Here is a 25,560-nt window from a genome sequence, read left to right on the forward strand (position 1 = left end):
GTTGTCTTCACCCCCCAAAAATTCTGAAATGTCATAGCCTAGTCACTCCAGGGTAGAGAACCCAGGTGTTCTCTGTTCAATTCCACTTTTCTTCAACATAGCAGATGAGTTTTGTAGTGAAAGAAAAACTTTAATTTTTATCTCACTGTTGGATGAACCTATAAATCCTTGGTTATTTCAAGCTTAGAACTGGTATCTCTGAAGTTGTGAAAGCTTATGCTGAACCCCTCTATTCCCTTGATGAAACCCAGCAAACAGGCAGGGAGCAACTAGTAGTCACTAACCAAGTGCTTACTAATCTGGCAAATGTATTCTGGGGTATGGGAAGTAAGCGAAGCATTGGGAGAACTATTACAGCCAATGCCAGAGAAAATCACAATGGGAGGACTGAACAGATCTAGTGGAGGGTGTTGAGATAAGGCCTACCCCTTGTCTGGCTTATCTGCCCTTTGGTTACTTACCACTGACTGTGTCACTCCTGGATCTATGGGACTCCCTTGGCTATCCCTCCTGAGCCCTGTGGGATGTTCCCCACTCATCCCATTCACCCACCAAGAAATACTCTCAAAATCAATTGAGTGGTGATTACGAGCCATTATCTGCCTACTGTGCTGAAAGGAATACAAGGCAATCTGGAGAAAACCTTTCACCATTGGCTTAAAAAAATCTCCAGTATATCTGGAAGTGATGTCACTTCTAAGTTGAAAAATCAAAGCCAAGCTACAATCCTTTCATAATATTGGCTTGTTTTGGTTACAAAGTGTTCTATTTCTAAAGAAAATACCATAAGACCTATGAAAGAGTCATTCTTGATGTGAAGGGAGGAAAAGAGAAAAAGGAACCATTTCAACAGTGGAACAGATGGATTCAGAATCAAGGGTTAAACGGATTTGTAACATTCCCTTGCTCCATAGGAGAAGCCTATTGCTCTGCCTCCTATAGTCTCCCTGATGTCACTCTCCAGGATCTCTGTCCACTTAAGTCAGATTTAGAATTGTGTATGTGGAATACAGTAGGTGCCTAAAATTCAACTCCTTGATCAAGGGAATGAAGGCCTAGAAAAAGAACTAAATTTTCCAAAGTTGGCTGAACCAAGACTAAAAGTTCTGTCTTTCGATTCCCAGTCCAATGTTCTTTCCACTCTGTTGCCTTTCTTGATTTCATTTATTATTTGTGCAAACCTACTGGGACTAAAGCTTTCTAATATTATCCTTTAACAGTTGTACATAATTTACTCCCAATTTCTAGTTGTTATCTTTATGAAAGAGGGCATGTCACAAAACATGGACATAATTTATTCTGTATTAAGAGCTAGGAATTATTTATTGGAATAAATATCATCGGATCACATATTGCTTGGATAAAGTCCACTTATGATGATCAATAATACCTGACAAGGGGCGGGGGAGGATTATTGAGCAAAGTAAAAACTAACTAAAATGTGAATAATACAATTGGTCTAGATGCTACTTAAAAAGAGCAACTTCGATATAATGTTTGAACCACGGATCCTAGGGAAGTAGCATCATATAACATGAAGACTGTCTTGGAACATAGAAAATTGAGGGTGACCATATTGATTACAAAATTTACCAGCTGGTCTTGGGTAAATCACTCGAACTTCTCTAAGCTTAACTTCAGTACGCATAAAATGTAAATAGAAATTTTGGCTATATCAAAGGGTTGTTAAAAGGATCAAATCAAAAAATGTATGAGAGATTGGTATAATTCAAAGATCAGAGACTATGTGCACCATGATGCCAGGGGACCACATGCATTGCGTTCCACAGTTTACTCCCAACGCAAAGCACAGAGTCTGTCACATGGTACACACACAGTGCACACATATTATAAAGGCAATGATAGGGGAAGTGTCATTCTTATCACTATTTTCTTGCCAGAGAACTGTTCATGGGGTGGGGGATAAAGCCAAGTGTAGGATTGGAGCAGGGGTGGGGAAAGTGAAATAGAAGGAAAAATGCTTGGCGTCACTTCTTTCCTAGAACAGAGGAGAGGTGGTGGAATCAAAAGAAAGGATGATCAAATTGACCCATTCTTTCCATGCCCCATTTATCCCACCTCTTAATCTCAAATCACACGATTGATTTTTTTTTTTTAAGATTGCTTTTGGGCATCCACCTCATTAATTTTGGTCATTTAAACTACGGCATTCAGTGTTTTTACTGAGATCTTTATATGTCCTCTCTTTGGTGACTGAGAATAACACTGCTTTAAATTTATATTGGATATAAGTAATTCAGCGTTCTCCTCCTCCTTTTTTCTTTCCTCTCCTCTTAGCCCTCTCCAAAAGCTACAGTGGCCATGGGAAGAGGCAGCAGACTGCAGGGACAGCTTGAGAGGAAAATCAATCTAGTTCTTTTCTTTCTACTTCAAGCTCTGAATGAGTCTAGCTAAAAGTCCAATGGGATAGTTGTCTGGCTAAAAATGTGTCTCTTTCTGAATTGCCCATCTTCAATTTTATAGATGTACCTCATCACACACATAGAAATTTCAATAAAATGCTTTTTCTCTGCCACAGAGGTCAAGGTTTTTCAGGCCTTTGGGGAACAGGTAACATGCCCAAATGTCAGCTCAACTGAAGACAGTGTTACCCCCCATGGAACACCATGTTCTTGGCATTTGGCAGACTTTGGGAACACCCCAAATCACATGTAGAGGATGCAAACAAGTCACAGAATTAAATCAGTCTAGCCAACCTACTTCTACTCTCACACTATTTCTAATGAACTTGAATTAATGAAAGCCCTCCTCGTCCCCCTACTCATAATTGTTACAGCCAATTCAAACTGATTTTACTGGATTCAGATAAAATTCATCTACTTTTTGCTTTCGCAAATACAACTGACAGGAACAACAACAACAACAAAAATTTCTATTTGTAGAGAGCAATTGATAATTTTTTGGACCTTGAAGCTTACAGAAGACTAATGAGATAATGTCTAAAACGTGTTGGAGCTGCATGCATGAAAGGCTCTATGGAGATAGAAAATACGATAAATAATGCAAGAAACCTTCATGTCAGGAAATCTCCTGTCTTCTGGAGGACTTAGTAAGTATTAAATAAATGCTTTACAAAGACATACCTGCTAATCTTATCTGTCAACTTCAGCCGGGGGAGGTTGAAAAGTACTATTATTCTCGGTTCTGAAGAAAGATTTTCCAAGAAAATTCCAACACAGACCACAATTGGTAGGTAAGGCCTTCATATTAAGCCAAGCTTCCAACTTCAATTTCAGCACTTGGTCAATCTTATCAATGTGAAAGCGCTAGTCCTACCTCCTCAAACTTTCCACTCAATCTCAGCCAAATGCATCCCTGGGGGATTCTTTTTCTACCCTAAATTGAGAAAAATCACAAAGTGCACCCTCTTTGGGGCTCTTGAACCATCAAAGCACACTCAACAAATAATGTTCTCAAGAGTGACCACATAATGGATTTCAATAACTTAAGAGCTCAATTCAATTACCTACAAGTCTTAATCTGCTCCTTCATGCAAGTCCCTTCATTTAAAAATACACAAAATCTTTATTTCTTCCCATGGCATCTTTTATTCCTAACATTATAAATAAAGAAACTACTTTTTTCATGAACTCAACAAAATAACAAGACACAAAATTTATCAAAGAATTTTCTGATGGATTCTTCAAAAGCATTTGGTATACATTCTCTTCTTATCAGCTCCTAAATGCCAATAAATCTCCCACTTGCTTATTTAAAGTCAGTATCATTTCAGTTTTCAGAACCTTACCTGAAAACAAGCCACTATCATTTTGAACTTAATCTTAAAAATCTTCCCAAGTCATCAAGTCACAAAATTTCTATTAGAAAAAATCAAAAGGTCTCAGCGCTAGGGAGAACTTTGACAAGTGATCTGATTTAACTCTTGCCTATAGATAGGTGAATTTAATTTACAAGCATTAAAACTGATGACCTGTGGACAGTGGACCATGCTTGACCTTCTGGGACATTCACAAAGTGATAAGACAACTCTCTCGGCCTCAAAGGAATTTACATGCCAGTGATGTTTCTCAAACTTTGTCAGTATCACTTAGGGGAGGAGATAGGATTATAAAGATGAGCATTTCCAGGCTCAATCTCAGACTTACTCATTCAGAAATTTTAGGGATGAGACTCACAAATCCACATTCTTAAAAGCATCCCAGGTAATTCTTAGCACCATTGAACATTTGAGAACCACTGTTCCAACAGGTCTGAGAAATGTGCTCAAAATAATATCAGTCATAGAAGTGTTGAATATGGACTAAATGGTGGTGCAGGCTATCTTCTAGGAAAAGAAACAAAAATCTGATCAGTATCTTCCTTCTTTAAAACCAGGTATCTACCAGAATATACTCAGTCATCTGTTAGTCTGGCCCAGACATTTTTGTAAGTTATATTGACCACTAAGTTATATTGTAAGCTATCAATTTCATAATAGAAACCCTTAGTAAGGAAACTTAAAATCTCTAGTGATCTACCATTCCCCCTAAAACACCAAATTCACCTGACATTTAGTTCGGTTTCATTTAGTTCATGAACCACACGTTTTTAGCTTAGTTTCTTACCATGACAGTAGTATTCAAAAGGGATAGCAATTCTCACGTTTTCCTTTGACAAAAATATTTTTAAAACAATAAACATTTTAGAAGTTGAGGGGCACCTTGGTGGCTTAGTCGGTTGAGCATCCAACTTCAGCTCAGGTCATGATCTTCCAGTTCGTGATTTCCAGCCCCGCATCAAACTGTCTGTTGTCAGCACAGAGCCCACTTTGGATCCTCTGTCCGCACCCCCCCCACCCTTTCCCCCCCACCTCAAAAATAAATAAAACAGTTTTTAAAAAGTTGAATTCAGAAACATGTGAGATGTCTGAACTTTTAAAAAGTAACCTCCTACCAGAATTAATTGGCACATACAGATTGTATGTATAAGCTCCAACATTTTGTGTACAGAAAAATCATCTGGGGAGTGGCTATCAATATGGAATGCAGAAGAGTCTGACTTGGTAGAAGTAAGGTGGGTAACTGAATTTTTATGTAGCATCCCAGCTAATTCTGATGTGAATGGTTTTGAATAAAACATTCTAGGGATTTTAAGAATCCAAGCTTATACCCATCCAAACCTTCCTTTGAATCAAAATCAATATATTAAACACAAAAGATTGCCAATACATGCATATTTGATTAATTACAAAAGGGAAAAATAGAGAAGTTTGGTTCATCTAATAAGAACGTACATTCTTTAAGTCAAAACTGGAGGATCTTGCATGTATCATAAATTACTGTCCTCCAGAATTAGAAGCCACATGTAGTAAAAAGGCTTAACATAGGCTTTTGCTGTTGTTCCTCTTATAAAACATTCTAATTCATTTTAAAACTCAGGGGTGCTTGGGTGGCTCAGCTGGTTCAGAAGCCAACTTCAGCTCAGGTCATGATCTCATGGTTCAGGAGTTCAAGCCCCTCATTAGGCTTTGCACTGACAGCGAGAAGCTTGCTTCAGATTCCCTGTCTCCCTGTCTCTCTGCCCCTTTCCCAGAGCGCTCGCTCTCTCTCTCTCTCTCTCTCTCTCTCAAAAACAAAAAAACCAAAACAAACCAAACAAACAAACAACTTAAAATACGTCGAACAGTGTGTGAGAATGGCAAGGCAGACAGTTGACTGAGGACTGGGTAAGTTAACATGATTCTCTGGCCAACAGCAATAATCAGAGAAACATAGTTCTGAGGATCATACAAAATAAGCAAATGAATTTGTCCTTTATCACTCCTGATGTTAGGATTGTAATTTCCCTATTCCCACAGGAATTAACTGTGGACAAATTAAACACTTGTGGTATTATCTAATTACTAATAACTTGCAGAAAACTGAGATGTTCTCATGCTCACTTCTTTTGTTGGGAGGGTGAATATCAGTGTGTTCTGGGGTTGTCAGCATTCTCAGAGTCTAGAAAGTATGCTTTATATGCTTATACAACATGTTATTTCTCAAATAATCCACAAACACATAAAAGGAGCCCTGGTTTATTAGTTAACAATGGTGTAACCTTGAACAAGTTATTCACCCCTTCAGAGGCTCAGTTTTCTCAGCTGTAAAATGGATAGCCAGGCTGATCTGGATTCATACTCTAGGCTCTTTCCACTCTGCCATGACACTCCCAACACCACAGTGTCTAACCGAGGTTTACATGGGAAGATCCTAAGAGGTAATTTTTATTAAAGTGTTCCATGAACTGTAAAGCACTATACAGACACAGTGCATTATTAGTTGCTTTATGAAGCCCAGTTATAAAGATGCAAAGTGACCCAGAGAAAGAAAACAGGGTAGACAAACCTGAAATACAATATCTACAGTACCTAGAACATTACCTGGTGCATGATAGATAAGGTGCTTAATAAGTAAAGAAGTAAAGAAAAACACACACACAAAAACAGGTCTATGCCTTCACCATACTAGGTGTGATACGAAGAAGAAATAAATATAACTAAAATCAAGGATAGTTTGATTCAACCATATAAGCCACAATTCCCCAGTAGCCTAAGATCTCAAAAACTACTTGATATGAAAGAGGATTAAAATATAAGATATGACCCATCATCTTTTAAAAAATGGTTATATTCTTACCTCTTTGGTCGTTCCGATGCAGCCTTGTAGGGATAGCAGAATCTGGGTGAGTTGCTGAAGTTTTTCCCTATATCAGATCTGCATAATCATCTCAGCAACCTGTAGAGGTAATAACAGATTGTATAGAATGTTGGGTACCTTAAGTTCTGTTTTGGATCTGGAAGGCTGACTTTTAATGACACACTAATTTTCAGCAAACTAGGTATATCCCTTAAGCTCCCCTCCTCAACAGACACACCAAAGGAGGCTGGGGTCTGGGTAGGCGAAGAAGTTATTTATTTTATAAAACAATTCTTTATGAGTCCTTTGTCAGTTTCCTAGAATACATAAAATGTGATTCAAATTTAAATATTCAAATTGCATTACATACAGCTTTTGACACAGCTATTTATAGAAAGAGACAAATAACACATTAAATTCAAGGGAAAAAATGTTTTCTTCTGGGTGGGCCTTAACTGCCTTCTCCTCCACCCCCATTGCAAATATATTTTTATGCTGGGTAATATTTCCAAAACAGGGGTGCTTTTTTCTGTTGTTGAAATGAAACAAACAAGTTTGCTTTCAGAGCCATAGAAGTGCCCAACTGTTAGAAAAAACATTTTCTGCTGGCCTCTTGCCTGTCCTATCCCCGTGCAACCTTTCCTATTGGCCCCTTTCTCTAGGAGGGCCCCTGAGGCTGTCTGCTGGAACTGTCTGCTGTAAAACCATTTTGTGCAGTGAGAACTAGTCTCTTCAAAATCTCAGAGACCACCCAGAACACGCCTGATTTTTGGCAAATGTGTATGTGTTTCCTCGGTACTTGATTAGCTGTATGCTGAGTAACTGACCTGGGTTTCTGGGTCTTTATTTGAAAAAGAGATGGGAAAGTGTTTTTAAAAAATTGAAGAAAGGAAGAAAATCTCTTCTCTCACCAAAAAGCGACTTAACATTCATTTATTTGTGTTTGGGGGAAGGAGCAGGACAAGGGAATTAAATGCCAAGATTTCAACCAAGCGAAACCGTTCAAAATGAGCACAAGCGTTTAAATTCTGTGTTGAAAGAGCAATGATGTGCTAGAAGCTCATGAAAACCTGTCCCTCCCAACCAAAGGCTTCCCAGAGTGGGACTTGTCTCCTGCGCTGATACCTATGGCGGGGAATCTCAGAGCAGGGTCCGCGAAGGCACAGGGAGGTAGAGGCTCCTAGAGAACAGGCCCTGGCTTTGTCTCATACTGCTGTGTTCCTCTCCTCACAGCCTCTACTCTCACATACTAGGTGCTCAATTAATGATGGTGGGTCGCAGGAAAAGAACAATCCGCGACCGCCCCCATGCCCCAGGCGAATTCACCGGAACGCAGGTTTACTCCGACCCACTGTCTCCTCGCGTTTGCTGAGGTCACTTGGTCTCAGCTGCCACAGCCCTGACAGCAGAAGAGTAACCAAGAAGGCGAGCTGCTGGAGCCAAGATGGAGCGGAAGCGGGAGGACGAGCAGGGCGGCGCGGGGCGCGAGCTGGGGGGCCCACCTGACCGCGGCGCGGGCGGCCCAGTCCCGCGTTCCCATTGACCAGGAGGTCGGCGGAGCCCGCGCGTCGGGCGGGGGCGGAGGCAGGGAGGGGCACCCCGGCGCGCGCCCGGCCCCAGGCTCCGCCCCCGCCAGGCCCCGCACGCTCCCACCTCTGGGAGCCGCGGGCCCGGGGGCGCTGGGGGGGGTGGAGGGAAGGCCGCGCGCGCGCGCGCCGCCGCCGGCTGACGCGGTTCCCGGCGCGCGCGCCTCCCCCGTCCCCCACCCCTCCCTGTCCCGGGGGCCCGGCGCGCGGCCCTGCTGACGTCAGCGGGCGGCTTGCGGTGCGGGGTGCGCAGAGCCGCTGGCGCACTCGCGCGCTGCGCTCGCCCCCTCCCCCGCCCGGGCTGTGGCGCGCGCGCTCGCTGGCTCTCCCTTCATTTTTTTCTCCCCTCCCTCCCAGCCTCTCTCCCTCTCTCTCTCTCTCCCTCGAGCTCCCGGCTGCCTGCGGCTCCCTCGCTCTCCCTCTCTCTCCGGTAGGCTCCACCGAGCGATGCGAGCTCTGGGAGACAGCGACGCCGCCTCCCGCTAGAGACCTGCCCCCCGACCCGGCCCCCTGCCCAACCCTGCCCTGCGCGCAGGGGTCGGCGAAGGCGCCGCGGACGCACCGACGGCTGAGGACCCGCGATGCACATGCACTAGCAGCACCCCCTCTCTCACTCTCTCCACACCCCGCGCCGCCGCCTCCTCCTCCTCTGGCAGCAGCGGCAGAAGGACCCACCCTGCCCCCCACCCCACCCTCCGCCGGCTCCGGCTGCGGCTCTTGCCTCAACTATTATTTTATTTATTTTGGGTCGTGCACAAGCCTCAGTGCCTGCAGCCCGCGCCTCCTCGGACCGCGGGCGCCTCTTCCCTCGGCCCCGGAGCCCCAGACCCCGGCCACCTTCGCCTCGACACCCCTAGAACCCGCCAGCTACCGCAAGTCTCCGCTGCTGGAATCTTAGCGGCTGTCTTTTTGGGGGGTCCTGGTTTCCCGACATTTTTGTTTTCAACCAAGGGAAGGATATCGTGGTTTTTTCCCCTTTGAGCCCAGGCTCTGCTCTCTGGGGGGGTGGGGGGCGCGCCGAGCCGGGGAGCCGTGCCAGCCGAGTCGTGCGGGCTGTGGCAGGGAAGGGGCCACCATGGGATGTACTCTGAGCGCAGAGGAGAGAGCCGCCCTCGAGCGGAGCAAGGCGATTGAGAAAAACCTCAAAGAGGATGGCATCAGCGCCGCCAAAGACGTGAAATTACTCCTGCTGGGTAAGGACCGGGGCTGCCACCCCCATCTCCCGACCCCAGCCACTCCGCACCCACCTCTGCCCTCTCTCCCACCCTACTCGTGTCTGGGGAGACCTGGTCCCGGAGTTGGCACCACTGTGTGCCTAGGATCGTCCATCATCTCGCATGCCTTACCTCCATGCCTTCCCCCCCCCCCCCCCCCCGCCCCTTCCCCTAAGCTGACACTCACCAGTTTTTCCCCCCGTCTGTCCCAACAGGGGCTGGAGAATCAGGAAAAAGCACCATTGTGAAGCAGATGAAGTAAGTCCCTGTGGCCTTGGGATTTGTACTTTTATTAAGAATAATTTTTTGTCATTTGTATTATCTTGCTCATTACACATTGCTCTCCAGGCCTGGTTTCTGATTCGTGTACACACACACACACACACACACACACACACACCTGGATTTGACTCCCCTCCCCCACGCCCTCCGTTGGTTCTGGGTCCTCCACCCCAGCTCCCCGGTGGGTGTTTTTTTTGCGGAGGGGGGAGGGAAGTGGAGTGCCTGTAGTTGTATGAATGACAGTGTCCGCCATATTGATCAGAACATCACACTATTGGCATGATTATGATCATTACTCTTTCTTGCCCCTTGTATGTATCACTACCTCCGTTTCTATCTATATGTCTCTGTTTCATTCTGTATTTCTCTCTCCTCCTCCCTCCACCCCCTCCCCCTTCCACATCCACAGTCCCTTCCCCCTGCTCTTCTCCTGGGGCAGTGATTTTGAACTTGGCTAAAACATGGAAAGGACCCAGCCCTAGACTGGGGTGGAGGATCAAGTGTCTGCTGTTCATGGATTTGGTGCTGAATTGGAGGTTGTGGTTTCTGCCCCCGCCCCCCAAAAGGACTAGGGTCAGGGGAAGGGGTTATGTGGTAGGGGAGGGGGGTGGATTTCCAAGCAAATGTGGCTGGCACAGCTGTATCCAAGGCAGAGGTGGAAGGGGAACTCTGGCTGAGGCTGAATGCCTGTCCCTTGTGTCCCCCCTCATCCCTCCCCCCCCCCCCCACCAGCGTTTGGTCTCCTGACCGGCAGTTTCCTTCACTCTGTGGCCTTTATCAATGTATTTATTTACACTCTGCATAGGCCATGTTCCATGTAATCTACCCACAATGCGGATTTCAGGCCCCACTTGCCACCGCCCCCTTCTGCCTTAGATATCAGTTTCCCCTCCTAATTAACTGGGGGTGGATTTGAGTGATGGTTGAAAATTAAAACAAAATGGGATATTTCTTCCCTTCCACACTTTCTCAGTAAGGAGCCTCGCCCCTCCTTCCCACTCTCAGGCTTGCTTCTTGCCCCATCCATTGGGCAATTCCTAGCGAGCCCACAGGCAGCTTTGCTTGGGAGGGGGTGGCCTGCGGGGAAGGGGTGGATGCCCTCAGGGCCTCCCGGCCCCGCTGCTTCCGTTGGCCTGTCAGTTCGGGACGGAGGAGTTCGTTAAGACCATTTAGCGAGGATTCCACGTCGCTTTGCTGTGACACCTTCGTGCACACACAGCTCCTAATTAGGGGTTGCTGTGCAGTAAACAAAAATGATTATTTTTCAACTTGACAGAATAGCTGAAGTAATTGCATCCCGTAGGAAAACAATGGAAAATAAAAACCCCTTTGGCGGAAAGGTGGGTGGGAATCGAAGCATGCTTGCGGTTTCAGAACCAAGATGCAAAAAATCTTGCATGTGTAACAGGCATGACAAGCGGGTTCTAGGCGGCGCCATGATGGTAGGGAGTAGCGACTAGGAGACAATTCCCCCCACCCCACCCCGTCTGTTTGACATATTCTTATTTTCGTTAGAGAGCTCCCTGGGGCTTTCTTTGCAGAGGCCCCTCGGCTCGCCGCACCCCTCTGAGCCACGGGTAATTTGGCCTGGGGCTTCTCTGGAGCTTGTGCAGCCCAAATGGATGGAGAGGCGGGGCCGAGGGAATTGCTCTTTGCAACAAGGTGCATGTTGCATCTGCCTGGAGCCCTTGCAGGTCGGTTAATGCAAGCAGCGCCACCCCTCTCTCCCAAAGGGGGATGTTTCAAAACTTAAGAAGTCTGTAATCTGCAGTGGTGGCCTCGGAGCCGGGTAGAAGCCCCAGCCACAGGGGCTGGGTGAGGTTTCAGGCGTTGCGAGTGGTGGACAGCGCCCAGCTGAGGCCGGAAGAGTCGATGGGGCTCAGCTCGGTGACGCTCGGCTCAGTTCGGGGCGGGCTGGGCGCGGGGCTCGGAGGGACTCGGCAGTGTTCGGAACGGAGTCGGGGCCCCAGCGGAGAGAACCCGAGCAGCTTCGGAGGGGGCCGAAGGCATTCGGAAAGACTCGTGGGAGGAGTGGGGCGGGGGGGGGGGGGGTGAGAACGAAGGAGGGAGGTATGCTAGAGTCTGCAAATTAACTTTGCGTCCACCAAAGCAACTCCTTACCTGCTTTTCCCGAACATGCTCCATAAATTAGGTTGATTTAATAAGAAGTTTAAAAATATATACTGACTCCCCCAAAGGGTACCTCACCTTTTTTATTCAAAGAGAGCTGAGCTCTCTGAGGAAATAGGTGTGCCATTTTAAAATGAAAATTCCTAATTATATACTGGGGCAGGGAATCTTAAATGAAGGCTGTATGTAGACTTTCCCCGGAAAGTCTTATGTGTCTCAGATTTAGTTACACCGAGGAAGATGAAAAAGTCAAGCCTTTGATGTTTGAGATGGTTAAATCAGATATCTGAACATTTCTTCTCTTTTCCCTGTACTCCCCACTTTTCTTACTCCCACAGAACACCTTTTTGTAGAAAAATGTCAGGCAAAACTGAGGTAAAACTATTAATTTTTTTAAACACACCAACTCTAGGAAATAGGCTATGTTTGTTCAAAAGGTCAATCAGAAAGATTTCTGGCCCTGTAAATTTTGCCACAAGGGACCCTGGCATCCTGTCCTCCTGAAGCATTCATGAATGGCAGCTTTTCCTGTGAGCCCTCCAGCTTGGCTTGAAATAAATCAGATCAGGGCCTTGTGCCAAGCTGGATGCAGGACTTGTTTTATTAACCACAAAATGTGGGATTGGTGTCACTGTATCCTAGTGACAAATTCTTTTGAGTCCTCCTTTGCAGAGATGATTTTCCTGATCGCCACGACTGAGAATCACTTGAGTCAGGAGACCTGTATCGTGGGTGGGGCTGGGCCCAAAAATGTAGGTGCCATTTCCAGAAAGCAGTTTTCGACTTGTCTGTGCAGTGTGATTAGTGACCGACCTATCAGGCCATACATATGAATGAATTCGGATGTTGCTTTATTTTACCCAGGTAGATGAAATTAAAGAGTTCTCCATGGGTGATGCCCTGTGAGAACTTGATGATTTCCTAAGGGGGCCTTGGGCTTAATAGTTTCTGTTGAACAGAGAGAAAGAATATTGATATTCAGACATCTCCAGACCCTTTTAAACCAGCGTTTTCAGAAGAGCATGCCATTTAGCCTCTTTTCTCATCCATGTTGTGGCGTGCTGATTAGAAGGAATAGGCTTCCATATATGCCATAGTAATTGAAGTTATATGATAAAGGGCTAACTGATGCTACTTAAAACAAAGTATTAACACACACATCAGCCTAGAAATGTTGCAGGAGACCGACCTTTGCAATTCTTTTGCTTGATACATGTTGTAATGGGAAACTTACAGCCATTAAAGAGATGCCACAGATGAGACTGTCATTTTAGAAGCCTGATTCTTAGTACTTTATTAAATTTGTTAAAAGTTTCATTTGAACATAGCTTGCTGGGCTGTTGTTGTTGTGTTTTTTTGCATATGTGATCGTGAGCTAGCGTCTGGGAGTTCTGGGTCAGACAATCCAAAACATTTCAGTTCTAAGAAATAACAATCATTGAAAGAGCACAAATAAAATTTTACACACACCATGAACAGTGACCTTTTTAAATATGTGGTATTTAACTTGTGCTTGTTAGGAGGCGATGACCTCACCTGTGATATGGGCCTCATCATTTTTGCAATCCATGGGACTGTTTTATTCAGACAAATCAAAATTTTATTTTTTATTTGTTTTACTTATTTGTTTATTTTTGAGAGAGCAAGAGCATGAGCAGGGGAGGGGCAGAGAGAGAGGGAGACACAGAATTCGAAGCAGGCTCCAGGCTCTGAACTGAGCTGTCAGCACAGAGCCCTACATGGGGCTTGAACTCGCGAACCGTGAGATCATGACCGTGAGATCATGACTGAGCCACCCAGGCACCCCTGGACTAATCAAAATTTTAAAAGGAGGTGTTCATTTTATTTAATTACCAAAATCCTTACCAAGAAATCTCTTAAAGAATTATACTTTATGAAGTATGAAATCAATAGAATATCCTTTTTAGTGACTTCCCGTTTTGAACAAACAGTGACAAGTGCTTGGGCATTCTACCTGATGAAAATGTAAAATGAGCCGTGGAGGTGCTGTAAGAACTGCAGTTTGCCCTCATTTGAGGTGTTGAGTTCTCTGTGATGTCACATTCAGGCTCCCTGTGTCTGGAGCATTAGGTGGACTTTTAGGAGATAGGGAGTTGGAAGGTGGCAATGAGGTGTGGCTTACAAGCTGCTGGCTTTAAATATAAATGGACAAAGTAAAATGGAGTACTCTGGATGTGCACTCATTCCCAAGGCGCCTGCTCAGTGCCATTGTAAAACAAATGCCAGGATTTGTCCGGTGAAGACGTCATTTCTTGTACAAATATCCCAGCCCTTATAGTGGGTTATGATTCAGAGGACAGACCCCATCCTGTTGGAGAAGGTAGTCTTTTAAAACGTCACCTCCTCCGTGGGGTGCCTGGGTGGCTCAGTCGGTTGAGCGTCCGACTTCAGCTCGGGTCATGATCTCATGGTCCATGAGTTCGAGCCCCGCATCGGGCTCTGTGCTGACAGCTCAGAGCCTGGAGCCTGCTTCAGATTCTGTGTCTCCTTCTCTCTCTGCCCCTCCCCTGCTCACACCCTGTCTCTCTCTCTCAAAAATAAATACACATTAAAAAAAAATAAAAACGTCACCTCCTGACAAAAGCTGGTGGCTTCCTCCCACCAGTGACCCTGCTTTTGTAAGTAGGGTGTCTTCTGTTTGGCTTAGGTTCACAACAAGCCTGTGTTCAGTCAGCACACTGCTGTTCAGCACCTCCCGAGTGGCAGTAATGAGTGGAAGGGAATGGCCACTTGCAGCCATTACTCTGTAAAAGTGCAGCCATCTAAAAGGGCATTTCCTGCATGTCCCCAAAGGGTCCCATGTTGAGGCAGCACTCCGGAGAACCACCCTTCTAGGTTTGTGGACTTGTTATTTCTGCAATCATCTCTTTGGCTGCTTTGCCCCTCCCCCTTCCTCCCTTCTCCATGTTTATTCAAATGGATGCACCTTGCTCTCTGGAGACAGCATGATCGCAAACAGAATGTCGGATCAAGTAGCAGATGAGTTCTCCTTCGCTGATGGATGGTGCTCTCTCCTTGCTTACTGTTCACTGAGCTGTAAATACCAGCAGACCTTCTTGCCAGAAAAGTAGCAAACAGTCCACCTGATCTCCTCAGGAGTCAGCCATGGAACTCTTGAACCTGAGTTACCTGTTGAATTCTGAAGTAGAACCTGTCTGCTTGTTAAAAGGGTTGTTTCTGATTAGATTACATGGATGAGGCTTCATTTGGGATTGCCATGGCTCTAAAGGAATCAGACTTTCTGTTCTCTCTCCGCGTGGGACTAGATTACATTTATAGTGCTCAGAGTCAGAGTACTGGCTTGTTTCTTTACCACTCGGAACTCCCCAGATTATGATTGTTCTCCTGAGTGCACCACATCTGCTAAAGATAGGACGGGGTCACTCATGTTTCTCAGCTGCTCACAGCACTCTATCTCTATGAACACTGGAGATTTAATGTGAGTAGAATAAGGTCCTGTTTTTCTGACATGTGGTGAGTCCATCTGGATGCAGGGACTGGGTTAGCTGTCTCCCAGGGTGTCTTCAGGGTCTCCTGTCTAATGAAGCTAGACAGATCATTATCACAAGAGCACGTCGTGATCTGAAAGACAGTAGACAAGCTGGGAAGGGGATGATTTCAAAATGAAAAAAGACATTTTGGAAAGGGTTACCCCCAAACTTGACACTAGCAAAGAACAGCTTTTGATTTTGACGGAAGGAAGCTGTGTGTGTGTGTGTGTGTGTGTGTGTGTGTGTGTGCGCGCGTGCGCGTGTGTACACACATGCTACGTGAGTTTAAAAACAGTGGATAGTATGAGAAGAGCACTTTACCTTACTTATGGACTGCATCACCATAAACACGTTGACGGTACTCAAATGATCTCCATTCTAAGAATTTGTTTAAATTTGTATCACATTCTTATTTTATCTATCCTGTGCTTCTCGCGCGTACTACACAGTACTGGTTAGAAAAGACACCGTCCGGCAAATCAGTCATTAGCGTAGAGGGGGAAGAGAGGAAGGACCAGTGGCCTGTTACCGGTTCAAAGAAAAGCTAGTTTCTTTTTTCGAGAAGCAGTTTAGCATGCTTCTCTAAAATTGAGAGGTGATTAAGAGCATGGACGCTGGAACCAGACTGCCTAGCATCAAATCTTAGCTCTACCACTGATTAGGTGTTAGTAACTTAAACAAGTTACTTTACTTTTTGTACCTCAGTTTCAGTGTCTTTGCCTATAAAAATGGGGCTGATAATAAAAACGCCACCTAAAGGAGTTGTTGTGGGCAAATGCCCTTATAACAGTGTTCTAGAAATCACTATACAGACGTCAGCTATAGTTTTCATTCCTTTGATTGATTAGTGGGTGTTCCCTTCCCATATGGAGTTGTCTTTTCAAGTATGTGGGCCTTGTCTTCCTTAAAAGCCAGAAGGGGAGTGCAGTGGTTCATGCTTATGGCTTCTCCCCCTTGGTGCTCTGCAGTACGAGTTATATAATAAACTGTGTTGTCATAACTGATGTGACATTTTTGATGGTGCAGCTGCTTCAACCCAAGAAGCTGGAGTGATGTCACAAAGAGTGGGAAAGAGCACTGGACCAGGAGTTAAGGCTAGTGGCTCCTCCCGCCACCTGCCCCTCTGGGGGTACTGTTTCCCCCAGCTCCTTCCCTGTCTTAAGTGGCCCATGAAATCAGAGCTACCTTCATGTCAGGGTCTTGAGGTCTTTGATGCAAGGTTCTAAACATAAAAGCATCATTTATAGTTCCATCCTGCGGTGGGGGGCGGGGGGAGTACGGGGTACCCATGAAAGCTCTTTGAAGGCCAAGATGATTGTAGAAAAGCGACCTTAACCACAAAGCTTTGTCAGCCAAGAAATTCGTAGTTCTGAGAGGCATTTTGAGGAAACCACCTCTAACCAAACTCTTGATGCAGATGTGGTTCTCAAACCAAAGAGGAGGATCCGAAAGTATCCTGCTGGTGAAAAACAGGATGTTTCTGGGAGGAGAGCCCCAGTGACATGTTAGAGGGAGAAGTGGTTTGTCGGTGGCTTCCAGGAGTCTTAGAAATAGAGACAGCCTGGCCCCACCAGGGGTGGCTGCAGGTGAAGGAACTTGCTTGGGTTCAGGTGTCTCAGATCCCAGGGGTCTGCCCGCAGACCAGTAAACGGGGAGGATCGGTAGAACTGTGTTTTAGTTTTGACTCATTCTCTGATTCGACTTTGGGCAGGTCGTTTAGCCCCTCGGAGCCTTGGTTTGTTCATCTCGTAATTAGAACGTGGGCTTTCACCACAGGATCTCTCAGGCCTCTTTCAGGTTCTTAGCTCTAAGATCCAGTAAATGCAGAGAGAAACCTAGAAGCCTGAAATGCAGGGGGGAATAGTGGGAGTATTTACCGCCCACAGCTTTTATCTGCTGAGCCATCTTTAGTTCTAATTTTCTTTACAGAGGAGAGGAAAAACATTGTGCTTTTCATAGCACACACAAAAAAAATAATAAAGTAAAATAAAATCCTGCAAGGCTAATAGTGCCCTGAATTTGTCCCCCTACTCGCTTAATTTCTTAACCAAGAAGGAGGAAAAAGAAGAGGGGAATAGTATGTAAGGATAGTATTCCATGGCAAGAATTTACCCTGGATTCTCTGCCCATGTCATAGCCAATTGACAGGCTTTCTGTGGAAAATTGATACTTTACAGGGACAGCTTCCCCATGTCATAAAATCAACTCTGGGTCACCCGCCTCCAGAGGCTCAGAGCACTAATGTTTATTACACATTGTAAATTAATTATGTGTTTAATATATCTGTCTCCTTTGCTAGTCTTGGTGCCCCTTCCTTACCAGGGCTTCCTAAAGCAGAGATGGTGACTTCTTTTTGCTCATAATACAGCACTGAGTGCAATGTCTGGCACACAGGAGGTGCTTCACAAATGCTTGCTAAATGAAGAAAAGAGAAAGGAATGAGGTTCACAGGGGATACAAACTCATTTCTACATAAGCCAGCATAATAACATTGAAAGCCTTTGATGTTCGTAGCGTTGATCATTTTCAATCCAATCCATTATCCTCATTTGTTTTTTCACATCAACCTATGCGGAAATACAGTCATCAACTCCATCTTACAGATGAGGAAGTGAAGCTCAGAGAAGTTGGGTGGCTTGCTCGAGACCACACAGCTTCGTAAGGCCACAATTTGTTTAACTCCAAAGCCTATGTCCTTTCCATTCTAACACTACGTGGTCCTTACTAGACCACCACCAGTGTGGACAAAAGAGAGCTGGCAGACTGGGACCCAGTGCCCATCAGCAAATGGGATGTCACTAACTTTGGTTGAGGTCAGTGGCTGAGAGAATAGCAAGTGTTCGATTGGTGCCGGATTTTTGGAGGTGGAGGTGGTGGCCGTCCTCACATATGACATTAATTCTGACACCAGAGTGTTTCCTAACCCTCATCTGGACAGCCTCTGAAATAGTTTTCTGTTGCTGCCTCAGAAATGTGGGCCATTTGTGGGTGCGGCCACTGAAGACTTTGGCTTTGGTAGAAGCAGGTGATTCAGAGGAGGCTTGAGAAAGACAGGACAGTAGTATATACATCCATTCAACCACCTTCCATCCATCCATCCATCCATCCATCCATCCATCCATCTTTTCATCCACAAGCATTTACTGAGCATTTATCAAATGCTGGACATATGCATGGTGTCATGGAAGTAGAGAGGAAGGCCTCAGTCCTTGCCCTTAAGGAATTCAGCCTAAAGGGAGTTACATGTAAAAGACGCTTATACTTCAGAGCAAGCAGCCCCACAGGAGAGTTCTCCCCACAGCCCTAAGTTCTCCCCACAGGAGAATGGAGGCCCCCAAATCTAGGCAGGAAGTTTGGGTAGAAAATGACACATGGGCTGAGTCCTAAAAACTAGTGGTAGTTAGCCAGGTGGAAAAGGGAATCCCAAGGGGCGCCTGGGTGTCTCAGTTGGTTAAGCGTCTGACTTCAGCTCAGGTCATGATCTCACAGTTCGTGAGTTGGAGCCTCACATCAGGCTCTCTGCTGACAGCTCAGAGCCTGAAGCCTGCTTCGGATTCTGTCTCCGTCTCTCTCTCTCTCCCTCCCTCACTCATGTTCTGTCTCTCCCAAAAATATTAATTAAAAAACAAAACAAAAGAAGGAATGCCAGGCAGAGGGACCAACATGTAAAAAGGTGCTAAGATAGGTCACCACACGAAGCAGGCTGAGGATGTAAAATACTTGATTTGAGGAGTGTCCAGAGATAAAGGATGAAAGAGGAGACAGAGATAGATTGTGAAGGGCCTTGTCTGTTGTGCTAATAACTTTAGATTTTATTCTGAATACAATGAGATGGCACAGAAGGGCTTTTTTTTTAATTGAGGTGTGATTAACAACATTATATTACTTCCAGGTGTACAATGTAATGATTTGATATTTGTGTAAATTGCAGAATGATCACCACAATAAGTCCAGTTAACATCCATCACCAAACATGGTTACAGATGTTTTTCTTGTGATGAGAACTTTCAAGAACCATAGGGTTCTAAGGAAATGGGTGGCAGGATCATTTTTTGCACTTTAGGAAGATCACCTATGTGGACTAGAGAGAATCATGTCCAGAGGTTAAGAGACCATGTGGAAATTTATTTCTGTGACCCAGGTGGGAATAGAATAAGAAGAAACTCAAAGCAGTGGAATGGGAAAAGGGTATTTGGGCAGTGGAATAATTGAACTTATTTGATTAGTTGAAAGGGGATTGGGGAGGAGCTCCATTTTAAAGGATATAGACAAGGGGGCACCCACCTAGCTCAGTTGGTAGAGCATGAGACTCTTGATCTCAGGGTTGTGAGTTTGAGCCCTGTGTTGTGTGTAGAGATTGCCTTAAAAAATAAATAAATAAAGGATATAGACAAGACTGGGTCCAGGATTCCTGGTTTGGGCTACTGGTGGGATGACGGTGCCATTCCCTGAGATGGAGGAATGCTGGAGGGAGAAGGAAGGCTTGGGGAGAGAAATTAAGACTTAATTTTGTTCATGTTGGTGATTTTTGTGGATCAGCCAAGTGGAGATCCCTGGCAGGCAGTCAGATATGTGGAGCAGGGTGTAGGACACACCTGGGGAGAAGGATCAGTTTGGAATTCTGTGGTGCTGTGGGCAGTGGGAGCCATGAAAGTCGGTAACCTCACCAGGCTGAGTGGAAAGGCAGAGGATGCACCCCGTGCCACGTGCACACACCCCAGCTCCAGGATGTGACATTTAGGAAGAGGAGCCTGCGAGGGAAACTGAGAAGGGATGAGCTGAGGGATGGAAAAGAAACCGAGGTAGAGCAGCATCATGAAAGCCAAAGAAGGAAGGGGTTAATTGAGTCAGATACTGCAGTAGTCAAATAAGCCGAAGACGGACACATGTCCAGTGGGTCTGGAAAGTTGTTGGTGAACTTGGCAAGAGCAATTCCGGTGGAGTGGCAGGAGAAAAGCCAAATTGCAGTAGGAGTTAAGTAAGTGGTACTGAGGAAGTGGAGGCTGTGAATGGAGACTCCTGGAAAAGAAACCTGGGTTCTAGAAGGAAAGGGACAGAGGGAGGCAGGAATGCAGTGAATAGGGTTGAGCAGAGGCTTTATTGTTCATTTGGCTAGCAAGGTGGGACCTGGATCCACTGAGAAGCAGAAAAGGAAGAGCCCAGATGGAGGGAGATGTTGAAGGTATGGGAAAAAAGAAGTGGTAGAAGGAGCAGAGCCCTAAGAGGATGGGCAGAAACAGGGTGCAGAGTATGGTTGAGCGACCTGATGTTGATGTGAATGTGTGTCACCTGCCCTGAGACTGCCAGAGGGGCCGTAAGGATAGGGAGATGGGGAGTGCATAGGGAAATTTGGAGGCGGGATGGTGGGCACAAGATGTTGAGGGAGTTCCTGCCTTATCTTTTTTTCTCAAGTAAGGAGCATTAAAAAGTAGCTGTGCTCATTTACTGGCACACACCAAAGACTGGTAACCTTTCTTCCATTCAAACCATTCATTTATTCATTTACCCAGTATTTATCTAGAACCTGGTATGTGTTAGGCACTGTTCTAGGAGCTTGGAGATTCAGTGGTAAGCAAGTCAAGTCCCAGGGGACTCAGGAAATAACTTCATAAACAAATATTCAGGCACCGTAATTGCAGACTGAAAGATTTTCTGGAGCCACACCTTTGGTTAAGACCTTTTGCTGATCACCGAGGGATCCAATTCCTGCCATTAGAGAGTTGAGTCAGTTGAAGGAGACAAACTGGTGCGGTGAAAGCACAGAAGAGACGATGGCAGAGTTTAATTTGGACAAGGGCTTAGAATTACACATGCCTCAAGACAGCTAGGTGGAGAAATGAGAGTTCAGTGGACACCCATTGTTTTACTCTCTCCAGGCTGCTCCGGTGAGGCTGCCCATCACTGCCCCCTGCCACTTGAAGATAAGAAGTGAGTGTGTGACTCAGGCCTTGCCATTCACAAAATCCCATTCTCCTGGCCACAGTGATTGGAGGATGGGATATGACTCAATCCAAGCCAGACAGAGTCCTTCTTTGGAATTTTATAGTCAGTAGGGGAAACAAGCTCTTCATCAAAGAAGGTCTTCACTGGGTTGGAGTGATGAAAGCCTAGAGCTGCCTGTGGCCACATTTCCACGTCTCCATTACACTGCAAGGAGGAAGTTCGCTTCTCATGGGAAAGACTGAGGCTTTAAGAGACTGGGGCGTGAGGGAGGGAATGAGGAGAAGACAGAAAGAGACAGAGGAAGCCAGAAAGACATCCGATGATAATTATTATAATCTCTGAAGCTGCCTCTATGGACCTGAAAGTTATGTGAACTAATAAATCCTTTCTTTTACATAAACTAATGTGAGCTGGAATTCTCCCCTCTTCACGCAGGAAGAAGAAACAGTGTGAGCTAAAGCGCAGAAGCAGTACTCCACTGTGCAGGGCACCATCAGGGAGCAGTGAGCAGTCTTACGTGACCGAAGCATTGGGGTTTTGTGGGTCTATAAGGAGAAGTGGTTAGAAAAGAAGAGTGGAGCTACATTGTGAGGGTTCCCAGACCGCCTTGCCAAGGTGTATATACTTTGAATACAGATTAGGGTGCCTTTCCCTCTGTGGTAGGGTAGTAGGGTGCCAAGTCGGCAGAGCTTGAAGAGGAAGAGTAGACAAGAGGCTTAAAAGCAGAGAGATTTTTGTAGTCTGAACTAGGAAATTGGAAGGAAGGGCCACGAGGAACGGGGTGGGGAAGAGATTCTGGAGGCGGAGTAGGTGAGACCTGCTGTCTGCTTGAGTATGGGGAAAGAGTAGATCAGAGGAGTCCTCCAAGTTTTGAATCTGGTGTTGGAGTTTAGTGATGACATCAAGTTAGGAGGCATAAGAACAAGGAGAGGGGTAATAGTAGAAGGAAGAGGGCAAGTCAGACCACAAGCACGAATTTTGGCTCCTTGAAGGATAACTTTTATGTTCCGCTCCCAGTGTTCGGTAGTCTTCTTAGGCAGTCATTCTAGCATTTGGAAGGGAGGTCAGGGCTGGAAGGAGGACTGGGCTCAGCTGCCATGCACAGTAAGGCCATGAGAGTAGATGCAGTTTCCCTGGGGTGGTATGCACATGGAGAGGAGAAGGGTCCCCTTCCCCCGCCCCCCGTTGTGGAGGTGAGCTGGGAAACCTGCCTTCTGTAAGCTCTAGACTCCTAAGAAGCTCCAACTGGGAAAAGGGGCTGGGAGTCAGAGGAGCGGAGGAGAACCCTGCTGGGCGCTCTGCAGGCAGGGACTGTGCCTTGGTTAGTTCTGTGTGGCAGCACGGTTCTGTTCTATGGTGGTTCTGCTCCCTGGCATTGCCAAGCTAGATAAGGACTGAGAAGGAGCTATCGTGTTTGGTGATGGAGGCCTTCAAAAGAGCAGTTTCAGTGGAGGGAAAGGGAGAGAAGCCAAACTCAAGAACATTTTAGGGTGGATAAGTCTGGCCTAGGAGTAAAGAAACCTGAGTGCTACCCCAACTCAGTCCCTATTTAGCTTGGTGGCCCCAGGCAAGTTCCGGAGCTTCCCTAGGCCTTAGTATCCTCACATATAATGTTAGAAAACTAGACCGGATATTCTATAAGCTCTTGCTCAAATCTTGAGGTCATAATTTAAATTTTGCTGTCCAACAAAACAGATGTTCTCGTGGCAGAGGAATTCCCTGCCTTCTCCCTTGGCCACCCCCAACTGAGATAATAAATTATAACAAAATTAAGCTTTTAGAAGTCTAGTGCTAATTGAGAAAGAAAACTGGGACATCCGCTCAGGGAATTGTGGACACCAGTGCATGTGCGTCCACGTGTACTCTCCATTGAGAGTGTGGGGCCCTGTGCGGGAGGAATATGACTCCGAATGGTATCAGGGTTTACAAGACCAGAGTCCTATGTTGCTCTTCCCTAGGGAGGAGTGCTGAAGATGTTCCTGGAATGCAAAGACAAAACAACCTTGGGGGTCCCCTCTTCGTGAGCTCACATGGCTAGGAGAAAGAAGGCTTGTAGCCTGAGCTGGCTCCAAGGCGGGTGTGGGGGAGCTCCAGCCAGGGTAGGCAAAGAAGAGCTGGAGGGACCCATGCCTCAGGAGAGAAACAAGCATGAGGGCAAGTGTAAGGGAGGTGCTGGCTCTATCTCTCAGGCACCTTGTGGCTCTGTCAGTCGGGGGGCTCTGGGTAGATGGTAGAAAAGCATCTGGTTCTGAGTCATTCCTGGTCTTCCACCTTTTTTCCCCGGTGTACAAAAAGGCCTGTCTTTTTTGAACCCTTTCCTAGAAGTGTCAGCTATGTGGACCTCACTATTCCCTAACTTCTTTGGCGCGTGTCCGTTCATTCTGTGAGTACTGGTGTTAGACCAGTCGTGTGTTGGCGCTGAGTTTCCAGAAACAGAGCTCTTAGGAAGACTGACAAGCTGCCTGCCCTCAAGGACCTTACAGTTTTGGAGAAGGGAGATAGTAAACAGGTAAATGAATGAGCAAGGTCATTTCAGACAGTGATATGTTCTAAAGGAGGAAATAAGGCTTAAAAACAAGAGAGTGGTTGGCAGAAATGAAGGATAGGGAAGCAGGTCAAAAAAGATCTGAGGAACAGGGAATAGAAGCAGAAGCCCAGAGGCAGAAATGAGCAGAAAGAAGGCTAGAGAGGCTGGACCTTAGGAAAGGAAAAGTGACACAAAATGGGATTAAAGAAGCTGGTGGGGGGCACCTGGGTGGCTCAGTCAGTTGAGCGTCCTACTTCGGCTCAGGTCATGATCCGTGAGTTCGAGCCCCACATCGGGCTCTGTGCTGACAGCTCAGAGCCTGGAGCCTGCTTCGGATTCTGTGACTCCCTCTCTTTCTGTCCCCCCCCCCCCACAGTCTCTCTCTCTCTCTCTCCCTCTCTCTCTTTCTCTCTCTCTCTCTCTCTCTTAAAATAAACATTAAAAAAAAAACATTTAAAAAGAAGCTGGCGGGGTGGGGTGCCATTGTTCAAGGCCTGGTGGCCATGCCAAGAGAAGCATTTAGATTTTATGCTGAATGCCATGGGCTGTTGAAATAGGGGACAACTTGACCTGACTTATGTATTAAAAGATCCCTCTGCATTCTGGAAAAAGCAAAACCATAGGGACAGAAATCATATCACTGTTTTGGGGGGATGGCAGGAAAGAGGACTACAAAGGGGCACAAGGGAACTTTCAGAGGCGATAGAAATATCTGTCTCTTAATCATACGGTGGTTGCACAACCATCTATGTTTATCAAAACTCGTCAAACTGCATCCCTAAAAAGGGTGAATTTACTTTAATTAAATTATAATTCAATAATCCTGACTTGTCAAGTGTACATTATTTAGTTTAAAAAATTTTAGTAAGCCTTAACAAAATCCCTTTGGCTGCTTTGTGGAAGATGGAGCACACAGGCCTTGCACAGTCTAAGCAGTACCCCCACTGCTGGTCCCACGATTGAGCCTATATTATGTGCCGTACCTGGTGGCTTTCTCATCAGTTTATTGATGTGTGTTCCCAGTTTTCCTGTTTTACTTAGCTTTCCTTTATAATTGGCTTGAGAACGCAATGTGGGTAGAAACCATCTGCTTCCTTTGTGTGGGCCCATGGTAGATACTGTTACATATTATTTTCCTTACATTTGAATGGCACTCGAGAGTTTACAAGCTGCTTCCACATTCATTATCACCTTTGGGCCTTACAACAGTCCTGTCAGGCTGCATAGACACCCCTGGATCCCCATCTTACAGAAACTGAGATGAAAAGAAGTCAGTGTAGCAGTATCAGAGAAGTGTGAAATTTGGCGGTCTTTGCTTTGCCGTGTGTTGACTACCAGTGTGATTTGGGGAAAATTATTTAGTCTCCCTGAACCCCAGTTTCTTAATTATTAAAAAGAGATAAAGAGGAAACACACTGCAGATATGCTATGAGGATTGAATGAGGTAGAGCTGAAAGCACTGAGCACATAGTTGAAATTAACTCAGTGTGAGCTATTTATATCATTTTTACTATCAGAGAAGACAGATTTATTCAATACGATGTGGTCAGTACATGATGGAACTCAAGCCCAGTTCTTCTGATTTCAGGTGTGTGTCTCCTTCCGCCACATCACTCAGTGCATTCTTACTGGTTGGCAATTGATTGGTCCTGGGCTAATTAATTTTTTTTTTAATTTTTAAAAATGTTTTTATTTATTTTTGAGACAGAGAGAGACAGAGCATGAGCA

General features: G+C 45.7%; 2 protein-coding genes across 4 annotated transcripts in view; one reads left to right on the top strand and one right to left on the bottom strand.

Annotated features, from left to right (window-relative positions):
• Positions 1-8,148, bottom strand: part of CES5A (carboxylesterase 5A) — a 288,860-nt gene extending 280,712 nt beyond the window's left edge. The window contains 2 exon segments of the mRNA XM_081791541.1: positions 6,639-6,737; positions 7,764-8,148. The gene's annotated coding sequence lies outside the window, so the exon portion shown is untranslated.
• Positions 8,149-8,560: 412 nt separating this feature from the next.
• The window catches only part of GNAO1 (G protein subunit alpha o1), a 170,496-nt gene continuing 153,496 nt past the window's right edge, over positions 8,561-25,560 (top strand). Inside the window, exons 1-2 of one of the 3 annotated variants that reach the window (XM_060651925.3) lie at positions 8,561-9,417; positions 9,654-9,696. In XM_060651925.3, coding sequence (XP_060507908.1) covers positions 9,300-9,417; positions 9,654-9,696 — 161 coding nt within the window. In that variant the 5' untranslated portion in view covers positions 8,561-9,299. The remainder of the gene's footprint in view (positions 9,418-9,653; positions 9,697-25,560) is intronic. The other 2 variants (XM_060651926.3, XM_060651928.3) reach the window with 2 other exon arrangements.

Source organism: Panthera onca, chromosome E2, assembly GCF_046562875.1.
Source record: "Panthera onca isolate mPanOnc1 chromosome E2, mPanOnc1 haplotype 2, whole genome shotgun sequence".
NCBI classification, from domain to species: Eukaryota; Metazoa; Chordata; class Mammalia; order Carnivora; family Felidae; genus Panthera; species Panthera onca.